Here is a 23,400-nt window from a genome sequence, read left to right as displayed (position 1 = left end):
TGACACTTTGTGCCTGGAATCAGGAACTCTGGAAATAAAGATCTCCTCAATATGGAAGAGAAGTGATCTCTGGAAAAGAGCATAATTGTCGGATGTCTATAACTTGTCAGTTTTCACTGTACCTCGCGCTCCTAATGGCAAACCTTTACATTCGTAGTTGGAAGTGTCTTAATGAAGTCAGAAATATTACTGATGAATAGGAGCTAAGCACACTTGGCCAGTGTCTCCTTACCATTCCCATGGAATGCTGGTCCTTTTGACAGTTGTTTCTTTCCATTGTTGAAGGCAGGAAAGAGGACTTAGGAATTCTCTGTATTCCCCACTAAAAACCCCTTCTGTTCCAGTTGCTGTAACCAGAGTAATACACTGCACGGAAAGCATGCAAGATATACGATGTCTGTGGACAGATGCTCTGTGGCGTTATTAACCCTGGCAGTTGCTTTAGCCCTTGTTTAGTCAATGGAGGTTGTTTGGGAGCTAGAATTGGGAGAGGACAGGCCATCCTGGCACCCTGCCCACCTGTAGCTCTGCTTAGTGACTGAGAGTCCCTCTGTACCCTTGAGAGTTTATTGACAGTTCACAGGCTTAAAACACATTTCTGTCTTTCTGGGGCTAAAGCTTATGGCAGAGATGCACATTCTATTGAATATTTATTCTTTGTGTGTATTCCTGCCTGCAGAGAATGTGATCAATGGGCAGGACTACGAAGTGATGATGCAGATTGACTGTCAGGTGATGGACACCAGGATCCTCCACATCAAAAGCTCATCAGTTCCTCCTTACCTCCGAGATCAGCAGAGGAATCAAACCAACACCTTCTTTGGCTCCCCTCCCGCAGCCACAGAGGCAGCCCACGCTGTCAGCACCATCCCTGAGTCATTACAATAGCACCCTGCAGCTATGCTGGAAAACTGAGCGTGGGACCCTGCCAGGCTGAAGAGCAGGTGAGCGAAGTGCTGCTTTCTGCCTTGGTGGCAGGCAGAGAACTGTCTCGTACTAGAATTCAAGGAGGAAAGAAGAAGAAATAAAAGAAGCTGCTCCATTTTTCATCATCTTCCCATCTATTTGGAAAGCACTGGAATTTAGACACAAAAGAACAATGTTTCTTCAGTGACAAATGTAGCCCTGCATCCTCTGGTGTTACCTGGTGTAGATTTTTTTTTCTGTACCTTTCTAAACCTCTCTTCCCTCTGTGTTGGTTTTGTGTTTAAACAGTCATCTTCTTTCAAATAATATCCACCTCTCCTTTTTGCCATTTCACTTACTGATTCATAAAATGAATTTTATTTAAAGCTATGCCGCACATGCATGTTCAAATGGTTTCCACTGATTCGATTTTTCATTCATTTAATGCAAACTCATTCTGGATATTGTGCTTATTTGAGAAAACACATTTCAAAACCAAAACAGCCAAAACCACTCCAAAAACAGTCAAAACAATTGGGAGCTTTCTAAAGGAAAAACTCCCAGTTGGTAAAGTTTATCTTTACTTAGGATTTGTGGCTCACACCTAAACAAAGGGGGTCAGGGAGTGTGGGGTTCGAAGAGAGGAGATAGCTCTATTAATACACATGTTTAAAAGATAGAAAGTTTGATGTGATTGCAGTATGAGATTAAAGCCACAGCTATTGTTTATTTTGAGGACTCTAGGCCACTAAGTATTAGCACACATACTTATATTTTCTCTTTACTAATCTGATATAGGTCCTCATGGACCACAGGACAAAGCTTTCATTTTCATTCATTCTTCTATTGAAATTATACCAAAATCAGCTGAGGAACATGGAAGTAACTTTAGACTTAAACAAGACAAAAGCTTTTTCACTGGAGAATTGACAAGTATTTGCTCCTTAAAACAATCCTGATTACTGAATGTGGATTCCTGCTGAGGGAGTGTATCCCATAATATGGCAATGATTTTCACTTTCTCGAATGAAAAGACAGTGAAGGAATTAAATCTTTTGTCCTCCCATGGTTAAAAAAAAAAAAAAAGTTGTGTTCATTTTTACTGTACTATGCCTCTTTTTTCACCATAGTAGACAATTATGTTTCATTTGATAAATTCATAGAAATGGATCTGAGACAGTGATGTCCTCTCTAATGTTCTGCCTTCAGTTTCTAAAGTGAGTCTTCCTCCCTCTCCTACAAAACTTCTCCATTTTTTGGTGTAACTCATCTACAAACACTGTTTCTTACCCCCATTGACTTGCCTTTGTCAGATTTATTCTTGTTCCACACTATAGCAATCAATTTCTCTTCTTGCTTGCAAGAAAGGGAAAGAGAAATTATAGCAACCTCTCAAGGATTATACATAGCTAGTTAGTTTTCTGCCTGTGAAATTAGGCCTGGCTCCTAAATAATTTTACAGAACCATCAGCACTTCTAACTCTCTGTACTGGTGCCTCTTTGTCCAAGCTAGTTAAATGCTTTCCAAGGAAATCAGTTCAACTTTTGTGAGCAGGGAAAAGAAGGGCTTTATTGTTGTATTACCTGGGATTCTGGAGTTTGAAAAGTGCTAATTAACCTTCCTCTTTTTGCACATTACAAACATTTTTAAGTCAGTGCAGCACTTCCCTTAGATTTGGCTATCCTGGGTGATTTTCAGACAAGAACCATTTTCCCTGGGGACCATTCTTCTAATGGGTGCCAAGGAATATAAGGCAAATGCCCAGAAGACCTTCAGGTAACTGGGCAGTCTTATCGTGGGATATTTCTCCTGCCCCTGCCCCTTCCTATTACTGTAATATGAATTAGCCACACCAGAGGCTGTGACCATGGCTAGTAGACAGTGGCAACGTAGTCATCCCCAAGCTGCTCATTTGCTGGAACTGTCATACGGTATCATGGTCAGTGTAAACCTGGTTTGTGTGGGGTGATTATAAATAGAGTTTCCCTCCTCTCCGTGATGTAGAATCACAGGAGAAGGACCTATCTCGTGGCCTTCTTCTTAGCGCTTCACTTTTACTTCATCTCTCGATTCCCAGCTTTTTCTGTGATCATTTTACCAACTCCTCAGATGGAAGATTTTGGTTATGTCATATTCACCAACGTTAGTCCCTGTCTTCCAGGTGAAAAGGTGGGTAGCGGTTGGGAGGGAGTCTCCACTGAAGAGCAGGAAGGTGGTAGCAGGCCGGCAGCCCTGCCACAGAACTAGGGGTGCCTGTGAGGTGCCGCCCAGAGCAGCCTGGGAGCTTTGCCTTCTTTTCTGTCTCACTAGCCCTTCCGCTCTTTGTCATTGCCTATTCTTGAATGGATCTTTGAGATGAGGGAACAGGATTCTCCTAAGGGTAGAGTTTTAGGAAATGAGTGAAAGGAAATTGACAAATGCAAAGAAGCAATCTACTTTCTAAATTGCTGGCAAAGCTATAATGAATCCCTAGGCACAATTGTAGTTTTTATTTTAATGTTTGTATGCACAAGGCCCTTTAGGAAATGAGAAGTTGCCATGCCAGATTAATTTTTTTTTTTTTTGGGTGGGATTGCCTTTTGGGGGTTGCAGCCAGAAATTATGGGTAATATGTGTATTTTTTATTTATTAAATTTTAAATGGGATTTTGCAAGCTTATGAGACAATTAGATAAACTCATGGAGGAGGCAGGTCCTCCTGTTATTAGATGATTTTGTACTCTTTGGGCTAACAATAATGCAGTCTCGAGAAGTAATGGTGGAGGCTGATAAGAACAGTCTTTCTGCAAGTCCCAAATTTTTAAGGCTTAATGGAAGTAAGTGGATGTTTCCTATGTTAACTACTGAGTCAGATGTTAGGAGCTTGTCCCTTTGGGGTTGACTTATGTCCAGCAGTACAGGGACACAGCTTCGTTAGAGTGTTAGTGTAAACTAACTCCAAAGTTAGGAGTCAATGTGAAAGGATCAACCTTGAAACAAATCTGTTGTTTGCCATGCTTGTAGTACAGAAATTTCACATTGAGTTTTGGGTGAGATTTGTGTTTTCACAAGTAAAAAATCCCCCATAAATATAAAACTCAGACCATAATTATAAAACTCAGAGCATCATCTAATTAAAAAAAAAAAAAATGACTACAAGTTCCAGCACAAAACTGGCATTTCTTTGCCATTTCTTGCCAGTAAGAAGTAGACATGGAGGTATTTGAAAGCAGTGTTATGTGAGTCATTCTTAAGTGTTCCAAGCAAATTTAGAAACAGACAAGGAACTTGGGATTCAAATTGATTTTTCAAATCATTTTTTAAACAAACATCATCCTGATTAAATCCTCTTGGCCTGAACCTTCCTCCCCAGTGTGTATTCCCCGGTAGTCACCGCAGCAAGAGGCTGGTGAGACTGCCGTGGCAGCATTTAGCATCGTTAAAACTGGAAAACTCTCAAGCTCTTTGCCACTTTCCTACTATTTTTTGATTCTTGCCATTTTACTAAGCTCAGGTTGTGAAACTTGACAGAAATGTATTACAGGAAAAACTTGTAATTGTATTTGACTTTCTGACACATTGCAAAGTTTCAAAGTGACTTTCACTTTCAACAACATATTAGAAGTAACCACTTTTGCTTTCACAGCCTGAAGAGCTAGAGCTGGATCCGATGCCCCCTTTCACTCTGAAGTCATGGGAAATTTTCCAGCCATGAAAGCCCTCTTTCCACGGCATACTAATGGGCTGACTCAGCTTCCTTCAGCCAACTGAGATCTTTTCATTGGCTATTTGCTATTTCATACCAATTAACTATTGGCTATTTCATACCAATTAACCTCTTAAATAAGATTGTTAATTGCCAAAATTGATAAACACTTATTACCACCTGTGGACTCCATATTCCTTACCAAAAATGTTATTTTCATCAGTCCTGAGTCGTTTTAACTTACAGAAATTAGGATTGTTGCTGCTAATATGAATACCAATTATAACTTTTAAAAACAAGAATAAAGCCTAAAAGATAGAGAATGAAATATAAGAAATGTTCATTCCCACCCCTAATAACATTTGGAAGTGAATATTCCCATTTCCTTCCACCCACAGGGACTGGGATTGATTTTTAATTTTCTAGGAAATAATACTGGACTATCCAAAAAGATGTTGCCAGAATCCAAAAGGAACTATGCTTGTAAAAGAAAAGCAGTTTTCTCCTACCTAAAAAAAAGAAAGTAAAGTGTGTTCTGTTCTTATCTTTTTAATGACTAAGCTTAAAACAGTTTATTTTGGGTAAGACTAGAACTTTCGGCAGTTTGTTCTAATATCTGTGTTATTAGATGCAATCGAATTTATGCAAAGAAGAATGACAAAGGTATCTGATTAGGAAATTTGATCTTACGTATGAATCCATGTCATGGCCAGCCACTGTCACACAGTGGGTGCCATTCTCAACATATTGGTTTGCTAACTTTAAGCATTAGAGATTTAGCACACTAAAATACTTTTAATTATATTAGGCTTGGTAACTAAGGAGTAAATAAATCATAGTTTATCATTTGCCAAGGCCAACAAACAACACTGTTGTGCTGTTTGCTCTCAATGAAGTTGAATAAACCAGGAGGCTTGGCATATCCCCTTTATGTTAATCCCAGCTAGAGATTAGCAGGTTGACTTTCACAGCAATTGTATATTGGTCCATTTTAACCCATACTTGCCATAATTTCCAGGCCAGTCACCAGGACAGAGGAGATGATGGGGAAACAGAGCTTTAGATGAAAACTACTATGCACTACTAGCCTTTGAGGCACTGGTTTCCTGTTACCACTTTGGCAAGTATGGCTGGTCTAAGTCCAGTAGGGCTTCATCCATGGAGCCATTAGAACTGAGGAGGGAATGTCAGAGATACCATTTCACCAGGATCTTTTTGCTCAGGTTGTACCCATGCCAACTGAAGAACGTGTTAAAGATGAGGAGGAGAGATGTACCATTCTCTCCCTTAATAATGATGTTGGTTTGCAAAACCTAAAGGAATAATAACAACAGACTATTTCATACTTTCAAGCAAGTCTTTATAATATAATACCTGTTATTTCTCTAAAATTCAAATAAAGAATTTTTAAACTTACCTTGTTTTATTCTGTTTGTAGAAAGAGAGAAAAAAGCCCCCAAATGAATCTTCAGTGTTGGGGGATTAGTAATGAGAAAGGAAACCTGAAAAGGCTTTGTGGCTTGTGTTACTGTTAAGATGAAACTGTTGAACTATTTTCCACTCTTCTCCCAAGCCTAATTAAGTAAAAATTTCCTTTATTTAAGTGTCCAGATATTCAAACTACAATCTTATCAAGGAAAAAAAATCTAAAAACCCATATTTTATCTTTCTATGTCTTCAGGAAACTGGGTTACTCAGTCACGCATTTTGTCCTCACCAAAGGCCCCTTCCCAGCTTGCAATGGCAAATGCCACCACACTTGAAACTAGTCACTGCAGACTGACAGCAAGGGATCCGTCCAGGAGTAATTAATGCAGGCATTTGCTGAACACCCAATGAATGCCTCTGACACTGGTTTAACTATATCATTTCAATCTTCTCTACATCCTATTTTGTAAGATGGTTATTAATAAGTAATGGAGCTGGTCAGCTGCAGTGACTCACGCCTGTAATCCTAGCACTCTGGGAGGCCAAGGCAGGTGGATCACCTGAGCTCAGGAGTTTGAGACCAGCCGAGCAAAATGGTGAAACCTTGTCTCTACAAAAAATACAAAAATTAGCCAGGCATGGTGGCGGGTGCCTGTAATCCCAGCTACAAGCTACATGGGGAGCTGAAGTGGGAGGATCACTTGAACCCAGGAGGTGGAGGTTGCAATGAACCGAGATCACACCACTGCACTCCCGCCTGGGTGACAGAGTGAGACCCTGTCTCAAAATAAAAATAAAAAATAGTGGACCCAATATTTGGGCCCAGCCAATTATGTGAATTATTCACCACTATATTATTCCACCTCCTGATACATAGATCTGGCATAAGTTCATGCCCTAAAAGAGCTCACAGTCAGCCCATGGAGCCATATACATAAATTACAAAATGACAATAACATCAGGGTTCTCTGAGAGGCAAAACTACATTTGTTTCAGAAGATACTTTAATGGACTTATTTAGAAAATGAGACCCCCCTCCCCCCGCCCCGCCATCTAGAAGGAGACCAACCTCAAATCACCTCTTCTGCAGAGAAAGTTAGCAGAGATTGGAGGTTAGAGAGTTGACAGCAGAAAAAAGGAATGGGACCAAGCAATAGGGCTGGAGGCTAAAGACCCTGAGGGGAGTGTCGTGAAAAGACTCCTGGTGGCGGGAGGGCAAAGGACTTTTACAAACTGTGGTGCTGAAATGCAAATCCTCTTCATTGCCCCCAACTCTTCAGTAAAAGCAGATACACAGTTTTGTATCAATGTTGCCTTGGGAGTGAGAGACTGAGGGTGGGACTCAATGTGGTATAACTAGTGAAGAAAAAGACAGCACAGCAAGATAATTCATACACTGAAGTGTCAGTGGATGTCAGGTGAAACAGGGCAATAAAAACTGCTTCAACCCCCACCCCCCACCCTCAATCTTTATGGCATTGTCCCCCTGGGACTTCTCACTCTATGTGGGATATGGTTCAAGTCAATTTTTGAATCTCAAAGGGTAACCACAAATGACATTTGGTTTATATAATACATGGTATCACAAGTAGAGGGTTTCTTTAGCATTTACCCTGTAATTTACCTAACTGGTCCAATTTTGGTAGAGATTTAAATCCCTTCCAATATTTTGCTCACCATAGGAAACCTATAGCATATTTCACTCCATCACATTCATTCAGCGTGATCTGTACAAATGCCTAAAGAGAACCCTGCTCTTGGTTCAGTTCATAGTAGGAGCTGATGCTTATTGAAGACTTAACCTTCCAGGCATCATGCTAAGACTTTACAAGCATTAGCTCATTTGAGCTTTGCAGCAAGCCTTCATCATCGACATAATAATATTAATACCCATGTCTGTGAATTACAGATGAAGAAATAGTCACAAGAGATTAAAAACTTGCCCAGGATCTCACAACTAATACATAGCAGAGTTGAGATTTGAAATTAAGTCTGTCATGATTTTAAAGCCACATTCTTTCTACTATGCTACATTGTGGTTCATCCTTTGAAGTCATAAAGAGACAAATGAGCGAGGAAGAAATCAAGCCACACAACACGGGCAACCAGGGTGTTGAGGCATGTTCAGGAAAGAGGGAGAGTTGCTAAGAGGCCAGGTCCAGCAGTACCCAAGGGTTTTCTGTGAGTGACTCAGAAGGCATTACTCAATGCTGGCTGCATGCATAGCCCATGCTGGGCTGCTGCACCAATTCTTCTAGACCTCAGTCCTTGTCTCCATCTTGGATGAGTTACCCAGTGGAGTGGATACAAGCTGGTTCCTCCATAATTGAAGATCCTAGGCTCTCCCAACTCTCCTACTCTACTCATACCCAAGAGCCCACCCAAGTGTGGCATCCAGCTCCATCCCAGGATGTATCCACCGTCTGCCTTGTGATTACAAGTTCTACTTCTATAGAAAGTTTCCGTTGCAGATGTAACTGCTGATGTGGATGCTGGACTATGAAATAGAGATGCTTATGTAAGAGATCACTAATCTGCAGACTCAGAATTGAAATGGTTTGTTTCAGAAGTGAAGGACATATCTTTAAAATAAATACAACACACCATATTAATAAATGGATCATCTTATAAGATTGAGTGCAGCAGTGTCAGTCCTAAAAGCTGTATCCATTTAGAAGGGGGACCTTGCCAGGCTAACAGAAAATACTGTTGCCAATTATTTACAGTATGGTCCATATTTCTGCAAACATCAACTGGGTACAAAGGAAGAACTGAGAGCCTCAAAAGCCATCTCAGATGCTCCTTCCCTAGGTGTCCTGCTTGACTTCTGAAGCCTCCGAGGTTATCTCCATTGCCTGAGCACCTCATGGAGCTTCGATTCTTGGGCTGCATTTCTTCATAGTGGGCTAGAGGCAATGGCCCTGGAATTTAAACCTTTGCCACCAGTTCTAAGTGTTGTGTGAAGTTCTGACATCTATCATGGAGCTGTGGGAAACCATGTAGATGATGAACTAGACAACATCCTTGACGTGTCCTTCACATGTCTAGAGACATGAGTGATGTCTCTTCCATGGGACTCGGTGGTCACCCTTCTGTCCCCACAGAAGAGTAAAGACCATTTCCAGGCGAGGGTAAGATTTCTGGTCAGCCTGAAAAAGAAAGTTCAGTTGGACACAAGCTGCTCTCAGGAGAGTTTGGGGGTGGGAAGTTCATGGCCAGCATATTTGTCATGAGCCAAGATCTCACCCACTCACTTGGCTGCTGGCCCCAGGACATCAAACAATCCATTTCGCCATATTGTCTCTGGTTTCCTGGTGCTGCTGGAATTCTCTTCTGCTAAGCCACTCGTTCACATCAGATCAACACGTTGCCCCTTTCAGCCTGGCAGCCTTTAGGAAGACAGAATTACAGCAACAATTACAATTCAACATTTAGAAAGCCACACATCCAGCTAGGCTGTTTCCATCAAATTGCCAGCTTGGGGGAGCTGGAAATTCATCTTAATTTAGACAATAGGAGCAGGAAAGATGCTGAAACACTTAATCTCTTGTTTTAAATGGCTCTACAGGTCACCACTTAAGGGAGCACAACTAGAAGCACATTGCAAGTAGCAGCACGGTTGGGGCTGATTCCGTCTTCCCAGTATTTATCATCCGGCACAAGTCGGCAGGGCACGAACAGTCCAAAGAAGGAAAAGGCCACTCATAGAAAGATTGTTTTTGTCGCCATAGCAGCATCTCATACTTCTCCTTTCCTGACTCTCATCGCCTTTGCAATTACCGGTTAAACATTTATCATCCCTGTGGGACAGTGAGCTCCAGAAGAGCAGGAACCCTACTTATGTCTTGAATTTGATTTTTTTCTCCAGTAGTGCTGTGGATATAGTGTGCTTGGGACATGGTGGTTTGGGCATTTTAGGCTAAATCAGGATTTCGTTGAATTATTGAGCATTTAGAAAGCCACAAATATATACTGTCCTTTCAGGAGTGTGTATGATAGACTGGCATTTGTCACATTGCACTGGCTACCGCACCCTATGCGGATATTCACAGGGCACAGAAGTTGCAGGATGTGCGATGCTCAATGCTGAGGCAGGACTGCAAGGGAAACAACAGAGATCCCTGCCTTCCCTTAAAAGACAAGGCATCATTAGTTTTCCTCTTCCCCTTTTCATTTCATCCTATTGCTTTTTCCTCTGACTTCAGTCTGTGGCATATTAGAAATGGGCCTGGAAAGAGGATGTAAACCAGCAAGTCTGCAAGTGGGGCCCTGAGACTGCAGCAGCACCTCAAAACTTGTTAGAAATGCAACTTTCCTGGCCCCATCCCAGACCCATTGAGTCAGACTCCAAGGCTGGGCCTAGTACCCTGTGTTTCAGCAAGCCCCCCAGAGGACTCTGAGAGGGGCCTGAGAAACACCCGTGTAGTTCCCTGTCAGCAAGGCTGGAGGATGGGAAGATCCAGACTCCGGCCAGAGAGGAATCTTCCCCCGGCTGCTATTGTTGGGGTGGGTGGGAATATCAGGATCACCTGAAGTCAGGAGTTCGAGACCAGCCTGGCCAACATGGTGAAACCCCGTCTCTACTTAAATACAAAAATTAGCCGGGCTTGGTGGTGCGCACCTGTAATTCCCACTACTTGGGAGGCTGAGGCAGGAGAATTGCGTGAGCCTGGGAGGCAGAGGTTTCAGTGAGCCGAGATCATGCCACTGCACTCCAGCCTGTGTGACAGAGCTAGCTAGACTCTGTCTCCGTTAAAAGAAAAAAAAATTGTGTGTGTGTGCTGCCTTTTTGGAAGTCCACAGGCGTTACATCTTCAGTATCTACAGCCTCCATTCCTGCTGCTGCTGCTGCCCTGGGTAGCTGCACTCCCAGCTGAAGGGCCTGAATCAGGCCTGTGGATATAGTGTGCTTGGGACATGGTGGTTTGGGCATTTTAGGCTAAATCAGGATTTCATTGAATTATTGAGCATTTAGAAAGCCACAAATATACACTGCCCTTCCAGGAATGTGCATGATAGACTGGTATTTGTCACACTGCACTAGCTACTGCACCCTATGCAAAAAGAAAAAGAAAAAAAGAATTGATTAAGGAATCAGATGCACGCACTCAGTCGAGTCAGCCACCATCCAGGCTCGGGGGCTACATCCAGGACGAGAGGCAGAACCGGCTGCTTGCTCCCCCACAAGTCCACGGCTCTCCTGGGCACTGAACTCCTGGGAGCCCCTGCTTTGAACCAGCACCCTTTGCTGTGGGACCTGGAGCAGGTCTTCACTGGGTGGCTGGGAGAACGCCCAGCGCTGGGCAGGGGCACCCCAGAGAGAATGCTCCTGGCCCCTCCTTCACAGCTCTGAAGACAAGGTGTGTGCCCCAGGCTCCATGGCAGAGTTGGCTAAAGGCTGGAACCCCCTTCACTTCAGTCCTAGCTTGGTGGTTCTCAAACTTTGCTACACTTTGAAACCACCTGGGGACCTTTAAAAAATACTGGTGCCTGGCTCCCACCCCGACATTCTCACTGAATTGGTACAGGGTGTGACCTGGGCATAGGAGTGTGAACATTTCCCCAGGTGATTCTAATGTGCAGAAAAGCTCGGGAACCAATGAACGCTGTCTTTCGCGGCCTAGTTCTGATGTTTATGGAGCGACATCATCCTAGAGGTTGAGGGTGGAGTAGGGTCCCTGGAACAAGAAAAAGAAAATGCGTTTAGATAATGAAAGTCCAAACCTAGCAAACAGCTGGGAAAGAAAGGAGGGGAGAGAGGTAGGGGTGGGGGCTGGAAAGTGCTGGATTCACTTGTGGAGATGATGTCAGACATTCCTCTGCGATGTTAGAACGGGGAAATGCATGAAAATAACCATGGCTGTGAAAATGGAACTTTTTGGGAAATGGCATATTCTTGGAAGGAGAGGGAGCCGGGAGAAGAGGGACAGAGGGGGAGGAGAAGAGAGAGAGAGGAGAGGAGTGGTGGGGGGAGGCCCTGGCGCAGAGAGAACAAGAGGGAGAGTCTGCTCCCAGACCTCAGGGAACTGGAAAAACAAAAACAGAAACAGAAAGACGTGAAAAGAACTGCAAAGGAAAGGAGAGAAGGTTTGGGTTGGGTGAGGAATGGGGGAAGAGGATAACTGCTGACCCAGAAGAAGCCTGAAGCAACAGAAGAAACGGTAAATCAGGAGGGAGAGAATAGCACACAAACAGCGGGCCAGCCAAAGCCACTGCACTTCAGGCTCTTGGGCCAGTGGGAGGCGGAGTGCACCCCTTCTTACAACAGCCCTCAGGCAAGGGAAAAGACACTGCAGTTTGCCTATGTGTTCATTCCCTTGCGTCCTGAAGGTTCTCTCCCCTCCAGACTTTGCAGAGTTCCTAGAGAAAGGCGCTCTGGGTCTGTGGCTGGAAAGCCAGACCCTCCCTCTTTGAAATCTCCCTGTTGGGCTTGTGCTGCCATGGCAGCTGAGGGGCAGTGCCCCAGGGACAGGCAGGTGAGTTGGGTTGCAGGCCTCTGGCTCCGTGACTGCTGGGGTGGAGGCGGCTCCCCCGTCTCTAAGGCTGGCACCAGCCTGAATCTTAGATCTCACTCTGATGGCTTCTCTCAGGGAGAGACATCCAAATATTGAGTCACAGAGGGAACACAAAAAGCTTTGAAGACAAAACCAAGAAAAATTATACAGGTTCTTAAATTCCTAGAGGAAAGATTTGACTCCAACTTTGTACAAAATCAGGAGACGGCTCACAAGGGGGTGTGATTATAACCCACCTGCTATGACAAGCCATCAGCAAAGTCAAAATACCAGCCCGTGATATGGCCCCTCTGCTTCCCAGTGTGCCCTGGGAGTGGGCAGGCAGGTCCCATCTTCACTAGTGGGACAGCGAAGGGTGCAGCAGGTATGAAGACCCTCACCAGCCCAGCCTGCGATCAGTGCTCCCCACCAGCGGAACTGTTTTCCTGACAGTGTCAAGATAGGTGAACCTTTTGGACTTACTCAAAGCTAACGTCAACATCAAGTGCTTCACGATGCTGACTGTATCTACCAGCCAGTTTCACTCTTCTGCGGCATGGCAGGCCCCTCGACACCTGGGCTGAGGCTGTCCTCTCCCCCAGACTGTCCTCTCCCCAGGACTGTCCGCTCCCCCTACAACTGCCCTCTCCCCCCACGACTGCCCTCCCACGCAGAATGTCCCCTCCCTCAGACTGTCCTGTCCCCTCCCCTGGACTGCTCTCTCCCCCTGGACTGTCCTCCCCCCATGACTACCCTCCCTCCCCAAACTGTCCTTTCCCCTGAACTGTCCTCTCCCCAAGGACTGTCCTCTCCCTCAGATTGTCCTCTTACCCCGGAGTGTCCTCTCCTTCAGACTGTCCTCTCCCTCAGACAGTCTCTCCCCGAGACTGTCCTCTCCCCATGGACTTTCCTCTCCCCCTGGACTGTCCTCCTACACTGGACTGTCCTCTCCCCCAAGACTGTCCTCTCCTTCAGACTGTCCTCTCCCTCAGACTGTCCTCTCCCTCAGACTGTCCTCTCCCTCAGACTGTCCTCTCCCTCAGACTGTCCTCTCCCCCAAGACTGTCCTCTCCCTCAGACTGTCCTCTCCCTCAGACTGTCCTCTCCCTCAGACTATCCTGTCCTTTCCACCTGGACTGTCCTCTCCCTCAGACTGTCCTGTCCCTCAGACTGTCCTGTCCCTCAGACTGTCCTCTCCCCCCAGACTGTCCTCTCTCCCTGACTGTCATCTCCCCAGGCTGTCCTGCCAGCTAGGTTTCAGGTGCTCTGGGGATTCGCAGGACAATGCTTTGCGCCCCACAGCAGAGAGCCGCCGTGCATGCCTCCAGACAGCAGTTTCCTGCGGAAGAGAGGCCTGGGGCCTCCGCTCCTCACTGCCTGACTGAACTCCCTTCTCTCTGCACTGCTTCATGTCCATCCTGACCAATGGCATGGCCTCACAGAGGAACAAAATGTGGACTGGCTTCCTTAGAGTGAGAAAGGCGACAGAGCCTGGGGTCAGCACCAGCTACTGGCCCTTCTCTTTCAAGAGAGAGGAGAGAAGTTAGGGTGGGGCTCACCCTGGGTATCCAGGGTCCTGTCTCCTGCAGAGCTGCGGAGAATAGGCCAGTGCGTTCTGCAGGAATGCCGTAACCCCAAGGGCGTACCAGTGAAGGCCCTTTCTGTTCTGAAAATGCGCCACAGCAGGGTATGGCCGCTCCATAACAGAAGTGGCCATTGTGAGGTGAGGGAGTCAGCGCAGGGCCAGGGTCTTTCGTGGGTGGAGGGGAATTCCACTGCTGGAAGAGAGGGGCAGGGTGACCTAGGGGCCACTGGGCCCTGGTGGGTTCCAGGGGCTGTTGAAGGGTCAGAAGTCCTTCTGTGTGACCAGAAGTGGAGCTCTCTGGTGGCAGCCCACATCAGCCCTTAGCCCCTCTGCTCTCCTGGCCGTGCTGTGACAGGGCACAGAGATGTCCTCCAGCAACCAGGCTAGGGAGGAAAGCACACACAGGCGTGAGTAGCTGGGAGGCGGCCAGATGTCAAGCAGGCTAAGACACAGGTGCGGAGGCCCAAGGGACAAGAAGGGGGAGGAGAGGATGGGACTGGGGCCTTCCTGCGGGAGGTGGGCTTTGGTTAAGGCCTAAGGGAGGGGGAGAGGTCAATCAGGTGGTGACTGGGAAAGGATGCCTGTCCAGTCATGGCAGGGGTGAGAACAGCTTGAGCACAGGCAGGGAAGAGACAGGAGCCAGTGCAGCCTCCTGGCAAAGGCCTCTTGGGCCCCGGTGGGAGTAAAGCTGGTGGGTAGACGACTTTCTGCGTTCAAGTACCACTTCAATGTGAAATCACTTCAATGTGAAATCGGTGTCGAATAACCCTCTGAGGGCTCACATGGTTCCTTGAACTTGGTTAGATCTGTCTCAAGAGAGTCATGCTGGAGGAGGTCCCTAGGAGGAGCTACGTGGGTGTCAGCCTGCAAAGTGAGTCTGTTTCTTTGGAAGTCATAGAGCATTGCTCTTCTTCAGTGACCAAAACATACCTCGTGTCCTCAGAGTCCTTGAGCCCAGTGGCCCTGGAGTGCAGGAATCCCTCCCACCGTGCTCTCGACAGGAGTCCATCTGGACCCTGAAGCTCTTGTGGGTCCTCTCAGTGGCCCTTCAACTAGAGGAAGAACCAGTGTTGACACTTCCCAATGGGATCCACATGTATTGAGCCCTCCTATGAGCCTAGGGGTCTACACGGCCCGTTCCTCCTACACAGCTGGCTGGACGAGGGGTGGATATGGTCAGTCCACATGCTCAGCATGGACAGATGAGCTGAGCCCCTCAGGGAGTCTGAGGGGGACAGTGAGTCGTGGATGCTTGAGCTGGGGCAGCTTGGGGAGGCTCCTTGTGCTGCTGCTAAGCAGGAGTGAGAGAGTGCTCTGAGGGCCCTGAGCACTTTGGGAGGATTGACAGGGTTCCTGAATTTCCTGTCCCGGTCCCTGAGAGGAGCGTGAAGCCTCACTGAGTATCTGTGGGACTGCCTGGGGCACTCTTACAGCTAGCTTCTCTTTGAACCAGGCTGAGTGGGTTTCCGATCTCCACAACCAAGACATCCTTGATAAGCGCACAACCCTTGGGCCTCTCCTAGCCTCTGGGCTCAGGGGGGAAAGCCAGCTTATCACAGAGGTTGGTGGGTGGAGCTGGGGTTCTTCTGAGGGCAGCTGGCAGACCTCCCGCTTTTCTCTCCAACCCCAGACTTTCCTTTCCAACCCAGACTTTCCTCTCCAAACCATAACTGAAGTTGCTGTGTGACTCTGGGAAGTTCACCAGCGTTTTCCAGCCCTTTCCTGGCACCTGCTGCTGTTGGCCGCACTTTAACTCCCTCAGGCACTGCCGAATTTTCCTTGGTGCTCCAGAACCAGGCAGGATCCTCCAGAAAGAGAGCTCAGCTGAGGTCACATGGAAAATAACCCCAGAGCAGGGCCCAGCCCCAGGCTTCCTCAGCCAACCTCCCTTTGTTCTTGTTCATTCTCTCTCTCTCTCTCTCTCTCAACTGGCTTGTCTTACCATGGGTCAAATTGCATTTCCCTAACCATAGGAATACTATGCAGTAAAAGTTTGATGCAATTTGTCTGCATCTAATCACTCTGGGAAAGCTTTAAAAGTAGAGAACTCCAGGGATTCCGTGCCACGACGACATCTTTGTCACTGTTGGCTTCCAGACTGCAAGCCCTTCCAGTGGGAAAACTCACAGCACAGACAAACCTTGCTTTACACCATAAGGCATTTCTGAATAGTCACAGATAATCTGCTCATTTATATTCTGCCTTATTCCAGAAAAAAAAAAAAAAAGAAAAGTCACAGCATACACCAAGGCAGCAAACTAGAGATAAAGGAACATTAAAAAAACAAAACAAAACAAAAGACATAAAATAGAACCAGGAGAGAGGCAAAGGCAACATGGACACCATCGACATCCTACATGCTTGCTATGAACCTTAAACTTTCCAGCAGGTAGGAGGAAAAGAGAAATTCAGTTAAACAAAGAGTTGTATATAAACTGAACTTTGGAAAATTGAATCATATTTCAAATATATTAGTGGAAATGTTTTTAGTGGACATCTGGTTTTGTTTTTTGGTTTTTGTTTGTTTCTGTCTGCTCAGCAGCCCTTCACTGGGAGAACTGGCCCTTCCCGACTTAGTGTGATTAGGGCGGAGCTGTCAACCACAGAGTCCAACCCTGGTGACAAGGTGGTCTTTGGACACAAGCTCACCAACCAGACTCTCTCCTAAAAATTTGTGTCTTGAATGGAGACAACTGGGGGCTATGCATGGCTGAAACAGAAGCTCCCATGAAGGTATCTTCAAAGAGAATGTCCTGCTGCCCAGAGCCAGCCCGGTTCTTTGCCTTCCCATGGCCTGATTTTCCAGGTTTTTCTTTGAGTCTGTGAACTTCCAAGTATCCTTCTAATAAATTCCTCTTTGCCTAAGCTAGAAAAACTCTATTTCTATTGCTTACAACCAAGGAGTCCTAAAGGTATGATGCTAATAAGTTCATAAGGAATATTAGAATGCTCTCAAAAAGCAAATGTTCCTTCTGTGTTGTCTTCTTGGAAAGTCATAGTCCAAGACCTTTTCTTGGTGCCCATTTGTGATTTCATGGCAGTTGGGGACAGACTGAGAAAGTCAAGTGTTGATGGAGGGGGGGTGGGGGAGACGACCCGGCTGTTGAGGGTTCATGGGCAGCCACACAAAGCTCCCTGGTCAGGAGGGCTGAGGTCACCCACCAACCCACCCAGGATCAAGGCCTCAGACACTGAATATTGCTCGTCTGTGCTCAGTAAAAACCCCAAGTGGTCATATTTCCTGTTAATTGTATAACGGGTTGAGAAACTGGGCATAATTCTGTGTCTCTTGCTTTCAAGTGGGGAAACAGCCCGTTATCCTCACTGAGACCTTGGCGATACAAGATGAACAGAACATGTCCTGGGCTCACAGATGACCATGGCGTAGAGACTGTTGGCCTCTGCAGTGATTCTATCTTAAGAATGGCCTGTACTTCTCAAGCTTCAACTTCCTGAGTTCCAGGAACCAGATCCACCTGGTCTGTGGGCATTGCACTACAAGTCTGTGGGGAGGTACCCTTGAGAAAAGCACTGTTTGAGAATGGCTCCCCAAATACAGACCGCAGGAAGGCCTGTGACTTTGGTCAGGTTCCTGTTTGGGAAGGCACTGATGTGACTTTGAATTTTGTGTGGCCAAAATGAAGTCCTTGTTCATTCATTTATTCATTTAACAGATCCCTAATGAGCAGGTATTGTGAGTCAGGCTCTGTGCTAAGTGCTGCGGAGAGTCCCGGGTGAATAAGGAACAGCCTCTGCTTTTCCAGAGAGAGAGAAACTTCACTGAACTGATTAGATTTGTTCACAAATACATGCAAAAAAAGACACATGTAGTTGGTGCCATGCATGGTAGAAAGGGCTACTGTTGCTCCAGCTAGGGAATCGGACAAGACTTTACTGGAGCTGGACCTTGAGGACAGTCTAAGGTGTCAAGAAGGGCAGGGTGACTGAGAAGGCATCCTAGGAGGAGGGAACTGCCAAAGCATTATGGGGTGTAAGAGTGGGAGTTTGCAGCCAAGGCCTCAGGAGATGCCAGATCTCACATTCCAAAGGATGGGCCAGACCGCAGGCAACATTCACCAAGAAGGTGTCCAGAAACCGATTAGAGACTTTAAAACTCTTCAACCACATTACGAATGTAAAAGAATTGAGTTGGAAACTTTTTAAAAGAGGATGTTAGAAGAGGATTCCTCTGGAGAGAGCTTTGTGAAATCACACCCCTTCCACCCTGGGGTGGGATGTGCCTGCCCCTTATCGTAAGGCTAAGGGAAGAGAGTTTTAAGTGGACTTCTTGGGGCACTCAGTCCACGTTCTTTGCAGTTTTTGGGTAACAGTGGACCAGTGATGCACTCCTATTTGGGAGACCTAATAAGAGAAGGTGGGCTGGCTAGCTACTCTTCAGCAAAGATGACTTAACTGAGGACCAACCTGGACTCCAGCTTTATCAGTATACATAATGTATGGGAATTTTCTATGCACTAGATGTGGCCATGTATGGGGTCATCTTAAGTCCTATCCAAGTGGACCATTTAGAGGGGCAGAGATACCAGTAGAATCAGCCAGAGGTACCCCTAGATTTCTAAGGGCTGGAGAAGGGGAGGACAACCAGCCAGAACAGAGAAGCTTTAGTCCATGTGAAGAGAAAGTGACAAGGCATCCCTGGCAAAAAGGGGGAGTTCTTCAAAGAACCCACAAAAGTGCTCAGGAGACTTTAAGCACCTCTCAGGAGTGCTAGACCCTGTGACTTTACCAGCAGAGTAACACCTTTCCTGCCCTCTTTGTCCTCCCTTCTTTCTTCTGCTCAAGTCTGAAAGGGCAGACACCAAAGTTAGCCATGGGGGAAGTGGATAACCCCTCACCAGTGGCCTCAGCAAGGACAACTCTGGGAGCAGCAACCTGAAGTCAAGTTCAACATTCTGATGATTAAAATGGACTGGCTGTTTCAATTACCCAGCGGAATCTGTGTTGTTCTTGTTTTAATTTAAAGTGACCACAGGACTTTTTATTACCTGAGAGTTGCCAGAGAAATCAAGGTGTCTGTCCAAGTTTTCATCCAGGAGCAGGAAAAGAACTAAGCCCACCAAATACATTCATGGGGATATTGACAGGGAAAAACCAAACCTGCTTGAGGACTACTGCCCAGGAGGCACTCTTGTTTAACCTGACAGTGGTTACAGGGACAGGACCAAAGCAAGATCCATCTGTCAGCATGGGAACTACAGATGTGTGGGGGTGGGAGGGGACCAAGAAGGCAGGCAGAACATGTATGGGGTGTTTGCAATGCATCATCCTAGGGTGGTGAGGCTGACAAAAGGCACTGAAAAGAGTAGGACAAATATGGAAAATAGGAAGCACCAAGTTCACAGCGTCACAATGAAGTCTTTTGTCAAAAATGTCTCTCCTAAATCTAATCAAGCTTTTAGATCTAACCTCCACTTTAAGGCAAAAGCTGGAAAGAGGATGTCTTAGGACTTTCAGACTGCTACTGAAAAGGGAGAGTTCCTTGATTCCCCTCGCAGCGAGCGAGACAGGGGTATGGTTCGCCTGCTCAGTCGCCCCGCCGCTCAAACCCCTAGAGACACGTGCAGAAGCCGGCGCATCCGCTTTTGGGCTCTGGTTCCGCAGCAGCTTCTAGGGGCGGGTGTCTGCGACTCCCAAAGCCCAAGTAGACGTGTGTCACAAGGCTCTTTCAGATTTGCTGTCTGCAGACGGCTTGTGTGTTAATCAGCTCAGTGGACCCTCTCTCTGCCTTCTGTATCCCCAGCTGTTGCCCAGTGTCCCGAAAGAATCGGATCACACGCAGACTCGAAGGATGAGTGCAGGGTTTTATTGAGTGATGGAGGTGGCTCTCGGGGAGATGGATGGGGAGCCAGAAGTCGGGGATGTAGTGGGAAGGTGGTCTTCCCCTGGAGTTGGGCTGCCCAGTGGCTAGACTCTTCTCCGACCGCCCCCAGATGAACTCCCCTCGGCGTCCAGGCGTCCCTCCTCTCCTGTCTTTCTCTGCCGCATTGGTCCGCCATTGCTGCTCTGCTAGTCCCAATGTCCCCTGCTGGGGAACGGCCAAGCTGCTTGTGTGTTCCCGCTAAGGTGTTGGGTTTATATGGGGGCAGGATGCGGGGGGCGGGCGTGGGGGGCCAAAAGGCAACTTTTTGGGCTCAAAAACAGAAATGTCTGTCCTCATTTAGGGCTGTGGGTCTTCAGGCTTGAGGGTGGGGCCTTTGCTGGGGAACTGCTCTCTTCTACCCAGTATTTCCCTGTCTCCTGTCTGTATCACTGTAACAAAAGTACCCTAGACTGGGTAATTTATAAACAACAGCAACTTATAGCTTACAGTTCTGGAGGCTGGGAATTCCAGGATCAAGGCACCAGCAGGTTTAGTGTCCCGTGAGGGCACCTCTGCTTCCTACGTGATTCCTTGCTGCTGCGCCCTCACATGGCCTAAGGGGCAAGAGGCCTCCTTGGAGCTTCTTTTTTTTTTTTTTTTTTTTTTTTTTTTGAGACGGAGTTTTGCGCTTGTTCGCTTGTTGCCCAGGCTGGGGTGCAGTGGTGCCATCTCAGCACTCTGCAACCTCCACCTCTTGGGTTCAAGCGGTTCTCCTGCCTCAGCCTCCCAAGTAGCTAGGATTGCAGGTGCCCATGATCACACCTGGCTAATTTTTGTATTTTTAGTAGAGATGGAGTTTCACCATGCTGGCTAGGCTAGTCTTGAACTCCTGACCTCAGGTGATCCACCTGCCTTGGCCTCCCAAAGTGTTGGGATTACAGGCATGAGCCACTACGTCCGGCCCTTGGAGCTTCTTTTAATCCCATCATGAGGGCTCTGCCCACTTGGCCTAATCCTACCAACACCATCACACTGGTAGGATTAGGAGTAAGTTTCAAAATAAGAATTTAGGGGTGGGGGGAACAAACATTCAGACCATGACAGAGGAATAAGTTAAGTGACACCTGAAGGAGGTAATCAGATAAATCCAGAAAGTGATGTGTCACCAAAAACCCAACACAGTTTCATCAGCAAATCAGTGACGTGAAAGAAAGAGGTTGGGCAGAGAGAACCATTCTAGATGAAAAGAGGCTTAACTGGAGCTGATGGTAATTCACTAATATGGGTTTCTTGAGCTTTGACAAATACCATGATTATGCAAGATGTTAATATTAGGGGGAACTACTTGAAGGGTGTGCAGGAACTCTCCAACTTTGCAACTTTTCTGTAAATTTAAAATTATTGCAAAATGAAAAGTTTACAGGAGAGGAGGGGAGAGGAAGGGAGAGGAGATAGAGGGAGATTTCAGATGCAAAAACATAATTCAATGTGTGGATACTGATCGATCCTGGTTTAAAGTCCCAGCTGTACAAGACACTTTTGAGAACATTGGGGAAATTAAATTTGGGTTGTATGTTATTGATTTTAAGGAATCATAATTAATCTCGTTAGGTTAAGGTTATATTAAAAATTTTCTTACGAGATACTTACTAAAGTGTTTGGGTAAAATGTCATGTTGTCCTTAATTTAAAATATTTGCACAAAAAAAATTTGTAAAAGATGAAAGGCTGGGTACAGGGGTTTATGCCTATAGTCTCAGCTACTGGGAGGGCCAAGGCAGTAGGATCACTTGAGGCCAGGAGTTCAAGACCAGCCTGGGCAACATAGGGAGCCTCTATTGCTACAGAAAGTAAACAATAACAAAGTTAGCTGTGTTTAGTGGCACGTGCCTATAGTCCTAGCTACTCAGGAGGCTGAGGCAGGAGGATGACTTGAGCCCAGGAGTTCAAACCTACAATGAGCTATGATTGTACCACTGCACTCCAGCCTGGGCAACAGAGTGAGACACTGTCTCTTAAAAAAAAAAAAAGAAAAAAAAAGAAAGAAAAGATGAAGCAAATATAATAAAATTTTGATGATTGTCATATCTTAGTGATAGGAATGTGGAGTTTATTACACTTTCCTCTCTGTTTTTTTGTATGATTGAAGGTTTTCATAATAAAAAGCTATATAATTACGTGTCAATTAAAAAACAAAGAGTATTGAATGCCTGTTACTTGCCTCATGTTTCATAATGTTGTTTCATTATGTCCCCAAACAGCCCTGTAAAACAGATTCATTACTCACTTTTTAAAGAGGAGGAAAATGAGGCTCAGAGAAGTTTGATGTCTTGTCCAAGATCATAAGCCAGACTGGGCAGAGCTGGGATTTGGCCATGAGAGGCCACTGTGTCCCACGGTGCCTCTGTGGGAGGAAAGGACCTGAGGTCTGGGTAATTAAGTTGTTGTGGAGACCCCGGGAGCAGGGATTAAACAGAGGGCCCCTAAGCTTATATCCCAGGGGACCGGGAGATTACTAGAGAAGGCCAAAGGCAGAGCTGGTTTGGGAAATCAAGTTAAGGAGTTTCACTTTAGACAGTGATAATGGCATGTTTTACACTCTTTTACTTGCCTTGCTTTATTTGAATCTTCATGAATCTACCCTTCTTGTAGACAGAATGTGTCCATTTTACAGATGGCAGACAGGCTTAGAGAGGTCTTATCCAAGGTCTCACAAAAGACAAGTTGGAGAGCCAGGACTAAGACCCAGACCCTGGAGATGGTTTTCTCCATCAAACACCTATCTCCACGGTGGGGAAGGAGGCAGGTAGGAAGAAGGCCTGCGCACCATCACCCAACTGTGTTCAACTGTGTTGGATGCCGAGCGACAGCAGAATGCACCTTGTTCCTGCCCAGGTGCTCAGTTGGTTGTAGGTGCTTCCACCAGCCTCACTTGGGGTGCCTGTGGGGCCCCTTCAGGCCTCTAGCTCCCTACTGTCTGCCTGCCCACAGCCTCCAGGTCTGAGATTTGCTCAACTCCTCTGCCTTCCATTTCTGCTCCATATCCCCTGATCAGATGGCTTTCTTGGACCTGTTCATGTAAACTTCAACCCCCTCCCTTCCCATCTTTGCCTGCTTTATTTTATTGTCACCTGTCACATTACACATAATGTATTTCTTTTTCTCTCTCATTCTCTAGAATATAAGCTTCATGAGGGCAAGGACTTTGTGTTATTTACTCCCATCCCCAGTCAGGGCTCCATAAATATTTACTGAATGAATAAATGTACACATAAATCAATGAATATAAAACTAATGAACTGATAAATTGTTAGGAATTTTTTTTCTACTCTTGAAATATATTGCTGGGAAGTCTTTTAACAGGAAAAAAATAAATATATTTCCCATCAGTATCAAGCAATTAAAATGCTCTAAGTTTGACAAGGTGTTACAGAGCTGAAGACTCAGCCAGCAAGTCTGAGGGCTGGGAAATACCCCCTCAT

General features: G+C 46.1%; 2 protein-coding genes across 7 annotated transcripts in view; one reads left to right on the top strand and one right to left on the bottom strand.

Annotated features, from left to right (window-relative positions):
• The window catches only part of LOC105498227 (activating transcription factor 6), a 243,691-nt gene that overhangs the window by 197,981 nt on the left and 22,310 nt on the right, over positions 1–23,400 (top strand). For 3 of the 4 annotated variants that reach the window (XM_024798090.2, XM_071082106.1, XM_071082113.1), the window contains one exon: positions 680–6,007. The exons of the other annotated variant lie outside the window; for it this stretch is intronic. In XM_024798090.2, the coding sequence (XP_024653858.2) occupies positions 680–888 (209 nt within the window). In that variant the 3' untranslated portion in view covers positions 889–6,007. Of the gene's footprint in view, positions 1–679; positions 6,008–23,400 lie in introns of those variants that run through there. 4 annotated transcript variants of the gene reach the window in all.
• Positions 19,988–23,400, bottom strand: part of LOC105498226 (olfactomedin like 2B) — a 45,605-nt gene continuing 42,192 nt past the window's right edge. The window contains exons 10-11 of one of the 3 annotated variants that reach the window (XR_011615304.1): positions 22,206–22,339; positions 19,988–20,141 (exon numbers count right to left, since the gene is read on the bottom strand). The gene's annotated coding sequence lies outside the window, so the exon portion shown is untranslated. Of the gene's footprint in view, positions 20,145–22,205; positions 22,340–23,400 lie in introns of all 3 variants that reach the window. The other 2 variants (XR_011615302.1, XR_011615303.1) reach the window with 2 other exon arrangements.

This window comes from Macaca nemestrina, chromosome 1, assembly GCF_043159975.1.
Source record: "Macaca nemestrina isolate mMacNem1 chromosome 1, mMacNem.hap1, whole genome shotgun sequence".
NCBI classification, from domain to species: Eukaryota; Metazoa; Chordata; class Mammalia; order Primates; family Cercopithecidae; genus Macaca; species Macaca nemestrina.
Note: the sequence above shows the minus strand (reverse complement) of the source record. Positions and strands in the feature narration are given on the sequence as shown.